Source organism: Nannobrachium achirus (assembly GCF_963921795.1).
Source record: "Nannobrachium achirus genome assembly, chromosome: 13".
Lineage (NCBI taxonomy): Eukaryota > Metazoa > Chordata > Actinopteri > Myctophiformes > Myctophidae > Nannobrachium > Nannobrachium achirus.
This window is the reverse complement of record NC_137833.1, coordinates 44,121,113-44,136,186: the sequence shown is the minus strand read 5'-3', so window position 1 is coordinate 44,136,186 and position 15,074 is coordinate 44,121,113. Positions and strand designations below refer to the sequence as shown.

The 15,074-nt window shown below is 44.1% G+C and overlaps 1 protein-coding gene across 1 annotated transcript in view; it reads left to right on the top strand.

The window, feature by feature from the left end:
• khdrbs2 (KH domain containing, RNA binding, signal transduction associated 2) overlaps positions 1-15,074 on the top strand; it is a gene marked incomplete at both ends in the record, with an annotated part of 123,046 nt that overhangs the window by 66,570 nt on the left and 41,402 nt on the right. The window contains one exon of the mRNA XM_080740759.1: positions 153-299. Coding sequence (XP_080596885.1) covers positions 153-299 — 147 coding nt within the window. The remainder of the gene's footprint in view (positions 1-152; positions 300-15,074) is intronic.

Below are 15,074 nucleotides of genomic sequence, written 5' to 3'. Positions count from 1 at the left end.
TTTTATTACGATAAACGATAATATCGCGTATCGTCCCATCTCTACACACAAATTGTGTACCATAAAATAAATGTATGAAGATTCTGACATTATGTCATTTCAGTTCTCTTTATGTGGATAACAATACTTGATCTGTTTTCCTTCATCCACAGGAAGAAGAGTTGCGGGAAAGTGGGGAGGCTAAATATGCCCATTTGAGTAACGATCTTCATGTTTTAATTGAAGTCTTCGCACCGCCTGGGGAGGCTTACTCCCGCATGAGTCACGCCTTGGAGGAGATTAAGAAATTCCTAGTTCCAGTAAGTTAGTTTAAATCTTTACATTAACTTCTTATTCTGTCCAGGTAAATGGGAAGGACTGTATTTTGAAGCGTCACCTCTTCACCTCCACCTTGACAGCTGTTCTGTCAAGTGTGTATTTTCTAGTTTTATTATCTGGGGGGATTATTAAACACAGTTCTGAGCAGACTTGGCTGACAAAAATTGTACTTCACTGTGGAATAGGAAAAAGACTTAGAAAAGAGGCTCTGGCTTAATTTTAAAACCCACAAGTGTATGCCATTGGAATTAAAATTATATTCTGTTTTTCACCGACGAACAGTCATTCATTCATTCATTCATTCATTCAAATGAAAATTATAATTTGAATGGCCGTTGAAGCAGTAATGATAATTTCTACAAATGCACTACAAAGTCAAGCAGATTCATTTGTACAGTTGTCACAGCAGGTGAAGATAATTACTTGATCAAATTACCAAGCAACACTCACAAAACAGTTAAAGTACACAAGGCGAGGAGAGAGCTACGACACTGTAACCACAATTCTAAACGGCATGCTCTTGCTAACAAGAAAGTATAATGTATTCCACAATTAACAAGTGTAGTATATGGAAGCCTCTCCCAGGCTCCTCTAACGTATGGCCTGGAGCACTTAGCAGTAATTAATATGCATAGTGTGTACCCTCCCCGAGTCTTAGGCAGTAAATATTAATAGTGCTTCAAGTGTGCAATGCCTAGAGGAAGAGGTGCTTTAGAAGTATACTTACTGTTTCTTCCACCATCGAAAGCCGTATGTATTTCTTATAGCACATCTGCTCCCGTAAGCCATTACTGCTGCGGTACAGACCAAGGCATGTCATCGTTGTCGGGTGGAAACCTTGTATATGTCCATGTTCGTTTTGTATTTATCATTTTAAAAATGCTTGAAACTAGTGAAAATAGCCAATCCACAAGCACACAACGCTTGTCGATCTGCTATTTTCTGCTATTTTCACTAGTCTTGTGCGACAGTCTTGTATGGTGAAGCAGGGCTCCTTTACGTTATGAAAAAGAAAGTACACATTTGAAACTTGGAAGATACGAGGTTTCTGCCCGACAGTGACGATGTCCTCCCTGACTTCCAATCAGCAAATCCCCTCAACCGTCTGTCAGACAAGGGAAGACCAGAGGTGTAATTAACTTATTTCACAAAGAAAGGGGAAACGTGCTCCTGCTCTTCTCTTCTCTGGATACCTTGCAGTAAAACTCTGTGCTTAGCTTATTAGGTACAATCGTTGAGTTCAAGGCCAGGCTGCTGTCAAACCGGCAGCCATGGATTCGACAGGATGTCGAGTTTGGTCAGTGCCAGTACCGCCTTTCCTTTTTTTTTCCTTTTTTCTTATTTATCGTGAGCCCATTAGCTTCCAAGTTTGTGCCTTCTCTCCTTCAACAAGCAGAGTTCTCTCCCAGGACTGCCACTGACTGATGTCTATTGTTGGTTGCACCATTGCTGCGTGGGATAGAATAAAAAATAGAAAACGCCAGAGAATGGGAGTCTCTGATCAACTGGAGCTGTGGCACCCGCCTGGCACAGCTCATTATATACTGTACCGACCTCCCTGACGGCCAAGTCACACATATTTGCTCTAGCAAGCCACTGTCACATAACTCACTGTTTGTAGGAATGATCCATATTCATGAACAGGGGGGGAAAAACCTAATTACCGTAAACTGAGTATACTTTGCTGTACATCAAATAGCGACAAGCTCATATTTAGTCTAGTAGGATTCACCTCGAAACATGGGCTGCAGATTGTTGTAGTGTTGGTTGTTTGGTTTCTATTCTGAATTTTTTTAAGGTTTACACAGGGCTCTACATCCGATATGGGTCAGGCTCAGATTCTGAGCCTGGAACAACTTCCTGGCCAGGAATATCATAGTTTTGGCCCAGAAGTTCTTCTGGGCCAAAACTATGTTATGTGTCTATGTTATGTGTTATGTTATGTGTCCATTTATGCCCATATATGGAGGTATCTGTCTGTCTACGTCCATTTTATGCCCATATATGGAGATGGGCGGCCGAGCGTCTAGTGTAAATAGGGAATGAATGCCCTGCCCTTTAATGCAAACCCCATTATACCTGTTGTCATAGGATCTGTTTTGATCATCTGTTTGCGTGTGTCCATTTATGCCCATATATGGAGATATCTGTCTGTCCACGTCCATTTTATGCCCATATATGGAGATGGGCGGCCGAGCGTCTAGTCGGCGCCCTGGCCAACTCGGGAACAATGTAAATAGGGAATGAATGCCCCGCACTTTAATGCAAACCCCATTATACCTGTTGTCATAGGATCCATTTTGACCATCTGTTTGCGTGTGTCCATTTATGCCCATATATGGAGATATCTGTCTGTCTACGTCCATTTTATGCCCATATATGGAGATCTCTGTAGGACCCGTTTTGACCATCTGTTTGCCTGTGTCCATTTATGCCCATATATGGAGTTATCTGTAGGACCCGTATTGACCATCTGTTTTTCCCGTGTCCATTTATACTCATATATGGAGATATCTGTATCTGTCTGTCTGCATCCATTTTATGCCCATATGGAGATCTCTGTATCTGTTTGTCTGTGTCCCTTTATGCCCATTATGGAGATCTCTGTATCTGTCTGTGCCTCCGACTGTGTTGCAGACAGTGCCGGTTCCCCCTTTAATGCAAACCCCATTATACCTGTTGTCATAGGACCCGTTTTGACCATCTGTTTGCCTGTGTCCATTTATGCCCATTGACTCATGTGGTGTACGTGATGTCAGAGCCTTTTATGAAGTGATGTCACAATGAGTCAGCGCTTGCGCCGATTTCCTCCGGAACAACCTGATGTCAACAATCAGCTCCGCATAAGGAGATTCCGAAGACTTAATGAGATGTGTCGGGTGTCTCCATATATGGGTTTCAACATTCAATACGTAACCATACGCAACCTGTCAACTGCCCGTATGACGTGAGAGCAAGTGAGAGCCTTCGTAACTCACCCCTTACTTTCCCTAGCCCCGGAGTTCCCTAGCCCCTGGGCTCCTTATTCCCCTTTATTATTTAAGTTTAGCGTGAGAGGGAACTGCCCGGGCTTATCCACATTATTCACCTGGTTCTCTTAAAGGCACAGCCCGCTAATTCCCCTGAACCCAACCGCTCTGAAGAGCACCCTGAACTTTGCTCACCTCGAAGTGAGAAAGAAAGACTTTAGTTTATGCCACACTCCGAGAGATTTTTTGTTGAGTCATCTAGCGTATGTGATGTCAGAGCCTTTTATGAAGTGATGTCACAATGAGTCAGCGCTTGCTCCGGAACAGCCCGATGTCAGTCATCTCCGCATACGGAGATTCCAAACCTTTCGTGCCGGATCCAAAGAACTGTGTATCAGGTCGGGTCCAGGCCTAGCTAAGAACGTAGGCAAAGGTCTGAGCTGTCTGTGTGCGAAATTTGGAGTCTGTAGCACCAACCATGTGCTGTCAGGGCTCATCCATGCGATTCGGGCCAATTCGGATTTGGCGTCCATTGGCTTCAATTTAGTAGTCAGGACTCCGCATATGGAGATTCCGAACCTTTCGTGTTGGTTCCGGAAAACCGCAGATCGGGTCGGGTCGAGGCCTAGCTAAGAACGTAGGCAAAGGTCTGAGCTATCTGCGTGTGAAATTTGGAGTCTGTAGAACCAACCATGTGCTGTCAGGGCTCATCCATGCGATTTGGTCCAATTCGGCCTCGGCTTCAATTAGTAGTCACGATAGTAATAATTTTGAGTCGCGGTGCTTTATTATATAAAATGTGCCAGACAATGTACGATACTTTTAGTGTTTTCCTCATAAAATATAGAATCATTTGACCAGTGGGAACTATTTCTTCAATAACTATAACAAAGCAAGCAAAACAGACAAATAAAGTGTATATATTGTTGTTCTGAGGGTCAGACAATGTGTGTAAGGTATTTGTAATGCAATTAGTGGTAAGCTTACTCCTAAATATGCAAATTAGAGGCCATACAGAAAACAGTTTAGTACTCAAAGGAGTCCACACACTTCGCCCTTATTTTCTTCACTAATAAGTGAGTCTTGTAGAAAATCAAGAAACGGCTTAAATGGATCATTTGAGTTAACTTTAGGCGCATTTCCACTGCAGGGCCAAGCCAGAACCAGAACCAGAACTTTCCAGAACCAAGAACTTTCAAGAACCCGTGAAGTTCCAGAACCAAGTTCTGCTTTTGTTTCCATATAACCAGACCCAACCGGGAAGCTCAACTGGTCAGCCTGATTTGGCTGAGACAAAACAGCTGGTCATTTGAACAGCAGCACATTCGGGAATCTAAAATCTAAAATAACAGCTGTATGTAAATACGTATATTATTAGTTACTACTTTCTGAATAAAAAAATAAAAAAACAATAGAACGTTCAAACAAGCTGCTGACTGAGCGTTTGGTCGGTACGCTGCCTTTGCTCTAGGGAGGAAAAAAAGCGTCTCCCTCTCTCTCTCACACACACACACACACACACACGCGGCGCGCGCGCGCACACACACACACACACACACACACACACACACACACACACACACACACGTCACAGCACGGCTCGGCTGCTGCCTCGCGACTCGGGAGTCACCAATGGACGGGCGAATGTAGAGATGCGTATCTCCACCGTAGTTTGTTGTCTGTCTATCGACGTACATTTTCTTTATTTTTGCTTGGCACCGTGTCTGTCTGCTTGTGCACTCGACACTCATTTCAGAAAGACGACGGCGACGGAATTCGTTTGAAAATCCTTAGCTCCTTCTGGATATGGCGTCGCGTCCATAGTGTTTCTGTGTTTCTGTCTGTCGGAATAGGATTTTAAAAATGACGCTGTTGTGTTGTGAGAGATTTCTCCCCGTTCTCCTCGGTGTCGTTACCTCCGCTCGACCAATCGAGAGCAGGAGCGCTGCTAGCCCCGCCCATAGGTTCCCAGAACTCAAGTTTAGTTCTACATCAGGAGCAGGACCTAAAAAAGGTTCCAGGAGGTTCCAGGAACCTTGTCTGGAACCGGGCCGTTCGCAATGGAAACAAAACCAGAACCAAAAAAATAGGTTCTGGTTCCTGAAAGTTCTGGTTCCACCTTGCAGTGGAAAAGCGCCTTTTGAGTGGTAGATAGATTTGCACATCATCCTCATAACAGTGAAAATATATGTAAAAGAAAAATGCAAAAAATATAAATATATGCACCTGAGGTGACGAGAATTCCCCTAAATGAACAGAGAAACCTCTCTCTGAGAGTGGAACCAACCAAGTTGTAGCTCTGATTTTGAATGTTAAAACAATTACAACTAGAAAGGTGCAATTCTGGGAAGTTGTGGTTGCACTGACGCATTCCAGAGGAATGTGATGTCAAGTTAACTCACCTGGAACGCGCCCAAGTCGCATTAGATTTGAACCACTTTAACCACTATTTTATGCCTTAACCATTGAAAAATAGCAGATATACAAGCTCACAGCGCGGCACCGAGTGCCGCGCTGCGAGCTTGTAGATCTGCTATTTTTGAAAAATCGTGAAAATGTGTGCAAGTCTATGAATATCTTTGACCCGATCTTTGACCCGACTTCTAAATCCTTCCTCTAAATCAGTGGTTCTCAAACTTTTTCATGTCAAGGACCCCCAAAATTACAGGTATTTAGCCACGGACCCCCATCTCAAAATATGTTGTTCCAGGGACCCCCAGAAGCAAATATTTGATTTACAAATGTTTAAATAGATATATTCAAAGACTTGCAAAGAAAAATCATGATTTTTCAAAAATAGCAGATCTACAAGCTCGCAGCGCGGCACTCGGTGCCGCGCTGCGAGCTTGTATATCTGCTATTTTTCAACAGTTAAAGCTTTTCTGTTGTGCAGCCTTACAACCCGGATAACATCACTCAAAAAGTTGACAAAACACAGGTTCACTTTCTGGAAAGTAATTCTTTGACCAAATGCAATAGTGTTGCCTATAGCAACCACACTACTGTAAGTACTGAATGACAAAATAAATAAACTGGGTTTAATAACGGTGTGGCATCTATGTGGATCTCTTCCATAATGATCTCTTCCTTCAAGGTGGTGATGTCATATGGATGACATCACTCTAGCCCAAATATGGAGGGGTGGCAGCCCGCGCCTGCACCTGAGAGGCTATAAAAACCCAGTGGATAAATAAATTGTCCATAACCCAACAGAACCTAAAAATCGGTCCCTATGTATAGATGCAGATTTGGTGATGAACCGCCACTCCAGGAAGGAGTGTGGTCTCAATCCTCCCAGACTAAGGTCCGCTGTTCTGATTGTGCATACTTCAGACCTCAATTGAGACAAGATGCCCTCTACTACCAAATGCCCATAAATGGACAGAGAGCAGGGCTCTGGTACCAACGTAACCCTAACAGCCAGGAACAAGGAGACACAGATCAACTAAAATCTTGCAGTCATGAAACGTTTATCAAGACTTTAACTCAACCAGGAGAAGCAAAGACACATCAGCTGACTTATACAGGGAAGAAAACTCACATCTGTAAACAGTGTGATAAGAGTTTCAGTAGGTTAAGTGGCCTGAGGCTCCACCAGCGTATCCACAAAGGAGAAAAACCCTTTCACTGTAAAGTGTGTGACAAGAGTTTCAGTCGGTTATGTCACCTGAAGAATCACCAGCTTATACACACTGGAGAAAAACCTTTTCACTGTAAACAGTGTGACAAGAGTTTCAGGGAGTTAGGTCACCTGAAGAGGCACCTGCGTATACACACTGGAGAAAAACCTTTTCACTGTAAAGATTGTGAAAAGAGTTTCAGTCAGTTAGGTTACCTGAAGAGACACCTGCTAATCCACACAGGAGAAAAACCTTTCATCTGTAAAGTGTGTGACAAGAGCTTCAGTCAGTTATGTCACCTGAAGCGTCACCAGCATATCCACAATGGAGAAAAACCTTTTCACTGTGAACAGTGAAAACCACCATTTGCACAATTGAGAAGAAATCGGACATGTGCAATGGTATCAAACACGACACACGTATATCTCCTTGTATGGGCCATTCTGTCCCTGATGTCAGTTATCTCCATACATGGAGATCCGTGCGCATACACAAAGCCAGACATATGTGGTCACACCAGATGTGGTTGAAGTATCTTAAAGTCTATGAGTTAACTATTTCTTAACCTTGTTGCTTGGAGGAAGATAAGCAGAGGCACAGGCGATTGCAGGCAGGCAGGAATAGAGACGGAGAGATGTTGAGATGATCAGAGTTTCCAGTCAGGTTTATTGCATAGAGTATGAAGCCATGGTACAGAGCTACCCTTCAGCCTCACGGCTTTCCGGCGGAGAAGACCCCCAATACATTATTTTGCTCAGGTTTTAAAGCAAATGAAGGCGGACCCCTTCATTTGTCCAGACAGGTTGAGTAGATTAGCATCTGGTCAATACACTGACTTGTGGCCTTGTAGCAGAAGGCCCTGTTGACGGTAAACACCTATCAGTAGCTACTCACAGCAGGTCACAAAGACAGTGCCCTGTGACTTTGTTCCACCCAGGAGCACTGGGGGGTGAATGCAAATTAGCCCTCTTGTTGCAATGAGAGACAAGCAGGCAGACTTGATTGAATTACCAAATGGATAGATAAAATACACCATAAACTATGAAATTCCAGACCATATTTGGTGGATATGGTTTCCCTAGGATACTGCATGGTCACACCAAAATATGTCTGTATGCTGATAAATGCAGGTTGTGCAGCTCAGTGTGACGTTTTTTTTTTTTTTTATGTATCCCACAATTTTTCTAACCCATGCATTTGTTAATTGCTAAGTGTAATCCTGGGCGGTACTCTCCCTCTGCCAACCTGAGGAGAGCAACGAACTTGGCTCATGTTCCTTCAGTGCACGCAGGGGCGTCACGAGGGGTAGGAAAGTGGGACTGAGTTACTAGGGCCCAAGGTGGAGGGGCCCTAGTAACTTTAGCTATTGAAAAATAGCAGATATACAAGCTCACAGCGCGGCACCGAGTGCCGCGCTGCGAGCTTGTAGATCTGCTATTTTTGAAAAGTCGTGAAAATGTGTGCAAATCTTTGAATATATGTATTTTTTAAGTGAACATTTGTAACTCAAATTTTGCTTCTGGGGTGTCCCTGGAACTAAATATTTTGAGATGGGGGTCCGTGGCCAAATACATATAATTTTGGGGGTCCTTCACATGAAAAAGTTTGAGCATCACTGACATGGAAACATAGGTTTCTTGCACACATTTCAATTTTTTTCAAAAATAGCAGATCTACAAGCTCGCAGCGCGGCACTCGGTGCCGTGCTGTGAGCTTGTATATCTGCTATTTTTCAATAGTTAACATTCATGGAGGGCCCAGAATTTGGTGTGACGCCCCTGAGTGCACGAGTCCAAGCCACTGAGGAACACTGTTGTGTGGAACGTGTGGAAGGAACACGTTATTCCCACCAGTTACTTTCCCCTCCATCATGCGCCCCGGCTGACCAGGGGGAGGCAAAAAGTAAGGGGTGTGTGTTGTGGACCCCTTTGAGTACTAAACAGTAACAGTTTTCCGTAATGGTGGCCACTCATTTACATATTTAGGGGTAGGCTAATGCCTCATAAATGCCATGATCACATTGTTTAACACTCAGAACATAGATACTGTATACTGTCGAGTGTCGACACTTTATTTGTCAGTTTTGCTTGCCTACAGGGTTGTAGCTCCCATGTGCTCCCCCATGGGAGCGGTGCCCTCTCACATCTAAAAATAAGATTTGTGTTTTGGTCAATTGATTTAGTTTGTTCATTTAACATTGACACAAAGCTGTCAACGCAACCTGCAGCGGATGAGGCGAGACAGAGCCCGTCCACCGATTGGTTGTGATATCCCCCTGACAACCAAAAACAACCAATAAAATGGCAGATTTAGCTATACAATCTATCTCTTGGAGACGGGATCCTAAAACTCGAGTTGCACTACAAAACTTCATGTCCATTTTAGAAAAAGGTCTAGTTGAGAGCAAAATGAATGGCCCAAGGTAAGGGTAATGCTTTACAAAATGGTACGAGAAATCCCCTCATCTGACTTAGCGATCTTGTCAGCGTCTGATAGCCTAATAAAAGTAGATGAAATTTGCTCTATAGTCAAACCCCAATCAGCAATTAATTCATTCTGCAGCAGTTTACTTTAAGTGGCCTTGTAAAATAAAACCTGCAGAATAAACATGCTACATTCTGTCTTACCGCTAGTTAGTAGAGTTGCTGCTTAATTCCATGTATTTATTTATTATATACATACACAGCCACAGAACATGTTTTCATATCGTCTGCATGTTTGTGTGTCACTGTGTGCGTGTCCGCACGTGCACGTGAATGTAATGTATGCCGGTAGGTGCGGGTGTCCCCCCACTTCTAAAATTAGCACTGTACAACACTGCTTGTTACAGAGCTATTGGAAATAGTTCAAAATTGGCAATTCAGGTAGCCATTTTGTTGTGCTACTGTAAATTAGAAGGTGAAAAACTCAAATGTTCTCTTGGGATCCATGTTTTTCTGATTCAGCACCCTTGAATTATGTAAAATGGCCTGGTTACCCACTTTTGCCCCAAAATGCCTCTGACCAGGGGCGTCACGAGGGGTAGGAAAGTGGTACTGAGTCACCAGGGCCCAAGGTGGAGGGGCCCTAGTAGTAACTTTAGCTATTGAAAAATAGCAGATCTACAAGCTTGGTGCCGCGCTGCGAGCTTGTAGATCTGCTATTTTTGAAAAGTCATGAAAATGTGCGCAAATCTTTGAATATATGTATTTTTTAAGCGAACATTTGTAACTCAAATTTTGCTTCCGGGGGGGGGGGGGGGGGGTCCCTGGAACGAAATATTTTGAGATAGGGATCCGTGGCCAAATTGATATCATTTTGGGGGTCCTTCACATGAAAAAGTTTGAGCATCACTGACATGGAAACATAGGTTTCTTGGCACACATTTTCACGATTTTTCAAAAATAGCAGATCTACAAGCTCGCAGATATACAAGCTCACAGCGCGGCACTCGGTGCCGCACTGTGAGCTTGTATATCTGCTATTTTTCAATAGTTAACATTCATGGGGGGCCTGCAGTGAATCCTTGTACCCAGGGCCCAGAACTTGGTGTGACGCCCCTGCCTCTGACCTCCTTATAGGGCCTTTTTGAGCGGTGGTCACAACGCTCCTATACGTGGCCGTGTGTGTGGGTATGTCTGTCTCCGTCCGTCCGTCCGTCCGTGTCTGTCTGTCTGTCTGTCTGTATGTAGCCTGCCCTACAGTACCTTTTATGACCACACATGTTAAGGGAGGGGCGCTGTTTTCAGGCCAGGCCAGGCCAGGCACACACACACACACACGCAGGGGGGAAGGGGGAGGGGGGGGGGGGGGGGGGGGGGGGTAAGAGGGTGCTGTTGAGACTAGCCTGGGGGGGCGACAGAATTCATAGATCTAGAACACATAGAATTCATAGATATAGAACACAGAATATGTACAGTACAGTACAGTTAGGTACAGTAGAGTACAGTAAACCACCGCTCAGTTCACACGGGTGTGATTTTTTCTGAAATCCCTACGGACTATGAAGGCACAGTCAAGTGAGTCCACTGCCAATCAGGGACGTGCAGAGAATGTTAGAGACATTTCTAAAAGGGCCTTTTGGTGAAAACATAACATAACAAAATAGCAGACCTCCAAGCTCACAACGTGTTGCGCTGCGGCGCGTTGTGAGCTTGGAGGTCGACTATTTCCGATGCTTGATTTATACACATTTCTTGATTTCAACATGAGATGCTGCATTCAAGTTCAGGAGAGTTTGGATAAGGCAGTTCTCTTGAATGCTGCCTTCAGGTATGGCATGGAAAGAGGGCAACAAGCATTTCATTCACCATATTAAAAACTGCATTCATGGTCTGGAGAGGGCACTTTTTACAGACGGATAAAAGGGCAGGGGCTCGAGCCCCCTTTGATGTCTATGTGTGCACGTGCCTGCTGCCAATTGTGGGAGAATGGGATTATTGCGACCGTAAGGTCGCAGTTTAGTATCAAAACCTCCACCGGCCGTCCGTCCGTCCGTCGGTCGGTCGGTCGGTCGGTCACACGTCACACGTCACACGTCACACCTTTGCCCTGCTCATATCTGGGCTCGTTTGTGTATTGTATGACATCACGCCACATCATCGGCTGAGGACTGTGTGACGTCATCATATCTCCATATATGGAGACATAAGTTGCTCATGCCCAAATATGGGCTGGTGAGGTCAGACTTAGTGTGATGCGTAGGTTATCTCCATATATGGAGATTCAACTTCAATGAGTAACCATGGCAAATCACACCGTACACAAATGACCCTTATATAAGACCGGCATTATCTACCGACAGCTGCTATAAGCCAACCCTGGCGATAAGGTCTGAGTCGAAGAAATGCTTCTTTCCTGGTATAAGACCGGCATTGTCTGTCGTACATTTCGGTCAATTCCAGTGGGGATGCCATTGAAAAGTTAATCTAGTTGTACAAAGTAATCAAAGAATGGGTTGACTGGTAGGCTGGTTGACTGCTTTATCTGTGGAGAGTGTATGTCACTGAGAGTCCTTTTATAGCGATTGAAATCATGATGAGGTCACGATGAGTCATCTATGCCCAAATATAGATTTCTAGGTCAGATGGCCCATGGAGTTTGTGATGTCAAACCTAGCAACCCAATATAAACAAACCTGATGTCAGACCTGAAGTATCCTTTTATACCCATATATGGAGATACAGAGATCTCCATATATGGGCATATTAGAAAGCCCATATATGGGCATATACGGATGACATCAGGGATATCCATATATGGGCATAAAAGGGACAAGGGCTTACAGTTAAGAGATCTCCATATATGGGCATATCAGAAAGCCCATATATGTTCATATACTGATGACATCAGGAATATCCATATATGGGCATAAAAGGGACAAGGACTTACAGTTAAGAGATCTCCGGGCATAAAGGGACAAGGACTGTTACAGTAGATATAGAGATGTCCATATATGGGCATAAATGAACAAGGACTGACAAACACTGAGATCTCCATATAACCTATGGGAATATAAGGGACGAGGACAATGCGTAGCATTGTGAGCTTGTAGACCTATTTTCTAAATATTGTTGTACATTAAAAACTTGAAATGGGTCGTTCTGCATAGTACTTGGGATTTGTTGATGTAAATGTTCACATAGAGTGTAATAATTGGTAAAACAAACTTTTGGCCTATTTGTGGAGATAAGCGACCAACGGTCGCTTATCTCCCGATTAGGGAGTCTTACTGGTATTTTACCCTCTATCACTAACGCGGGGTGAAATTCACCCGGACACCTGCCTGTAGAAAAAAACAGGGATGGGGGCAGGGGAACAAACCTATACCTTCTATGATGTCACAGCAACATTATGAAAAACATATAAATGTAATTGTAGTGTCCAAGTTAAAATTTGCAGTTTTAAGGGGTAGTTTTTCTTTGCCACCATCGCAAAAATGCTTGCTGTGTAAACATCGTCTCTCAGCTCTATTATGTAAACTAGTGGTCCTCTAGTTTACACCTATCTCTAGTTTAGGTTTTTCGGTGACTGAGGGCTCCAAAAAACCTGCACCTTTTAACCGTACATTAGATCGAAAATAATATTTGAAGTCTGATTTACACTTCGACACACATCGCTGTTGTGTGCTGAAAATAGCCTCGACCTACAAGCTGAAAGCCACACTTTGTGAGCTTGTGCTTCTGCTATTTAGTTTCAGCATGTACTGCCATGGTACAACATACAATGGTACATAAATTAAGCATTTAGAACGTTGCAGAGGAAAAATCGCATCGGTCTTAATTTCCCCTTAAGCTGCACTTCAAATGCAGAACGTGGCTAGAAGGTGCGGTCCCACTCCGCGATTGAGTAATTAGCTGCTACCTTCGTAAATCAGACATTAATTCCGTTCCGTGCACCTTTCCAGCACAAACCACTTAAGGCGCAGGGCAATTTGCACTGCGCCTTTGATTAATGTAAATGTGGCCCTGAGTGGAAGTCAATCGAGGATTCCGAAACACAACAAACAAACCAAAGACACGTCGGCGTGAATGCATTATATCGATACATTTTATCAACAGAGCCAATACGGTATGCCTTAGATGACCACTTGTCATTCTAACGGGACTCCGCACTCCACCTCAGCCTGTCTCACTTATGGTCAGCATTTTGTATTCCGTGCGGTATTTGCTTTTTCTGTTTACTTTCATTACCTGAATTATACCACCCTCATTCACTATTCAAGTCCATGGATGGAACAAGTGAAAAAAATATGTGTTTATTAGTGTGTTCAGCTCTTAGCCTTGCTGCATTGCCTTGGTAAAACAGGAGTTGTTTAATGAAGTTAGACTTGCCTCGCTTTCTAATCGCCGTGCACACAGACTGCGTGTGATGTGTTTATTTAACCCCATGAACCCTAGCATCTCTATTCTGGGTACGAAATCATAATAGGTGAACATTCGATGAAAATGGGTGAACGTTTGCAGAAAATAGCCGTAATCTACAAGCTTATGGCGCATCGCAACGCAACACGTTGTGAGCTTCTAGATTGGCTATTTACGGCAAAGAGATTTGGTGTAGAGGAGATTAAAGGAGGGGTACACACAGCACCCCTGGGTAAAAAGGCGCGGGCAGGATGTGGGCAGGCCAGGTACAGTGTATCCATACATATTTGACAGTAATTGTTGCAATACATGGACGGATGACGGACCGACGTCAGACACTGACATGCTGACATCTACATCGACATGTTGTGAGCTTGTACTGTAGATTGTCTATTTGAGCCATTTAAAAATGTTTTTCGAAATAGTAAAAAAAAATGTAAAAAAAGGTTAGGAATAAGGAGTACGGTAATGGCAAAAATAGGGCCCATATGTGTGGTAATGCAACAATTACTGTGAAATGCTTCTACAAACAATGCAAAGTATAAGCATGCATATACTGTATGCCTCTGCAGTTTTGTCAAAAGTTGTCCCCTTGTTGACATGGAAAACATTAAGCACTATAGTTCAAATATAACACAAGATCTTAGACTGGCAATATCAAGTAATGGAATAGTAGCAGGGGAAGAGTACAGATATGTGGTCATACAATAATCCATCTTCTGTACACAGCTGGCATACACGGTGGACCTCCCTGCCGAGCAGTGTAGCCCGGGGCCGTGTTATTTGTCAGTAGAAACAGGAAAGCGGGGCGAGAAGGAAAGCTCTGCCCTAATGGGAGCTTCTACCATTTGACCCGCTGGCTCATCAATCAATCAACGAGCTCAAGCTGAGGGACTATGGGTCACTGGCGTGCCAGTGCTTGATCTTTCTCACGGTAAGCAGCGTGCAGGCGGGTTCTGCACGCCAGTGACCTGACAAGCTCAACTAGCTCCAGGTGTGTGTTGGAGGTGACTGTGTGCTGCTCCCTGTGGACACAGGATGGAGCCAACAAGCACGACCTCTGCCCCTCCAACCCAGTGGCTCTCGGACTTTTTCACTTGAAGGATCCCCAGTTTGGTGTTCGTTTTAGGAGTCGACATTGGTTCTCAAAGTGGGGTCCGGGCGCCGGGCGGGGACCCCCCCAGGGGTCCACGAGGGAGTTCCAGCTAGGGGGGTCCCCTGCTAAATGATAGTTAAGACCCTTATGGGTATGTAACTCAGAGAGTGTACAAATGGAACCAAATGGACCAAATGGATTTGGTTCCATTAGGGGCCACCACAAATGA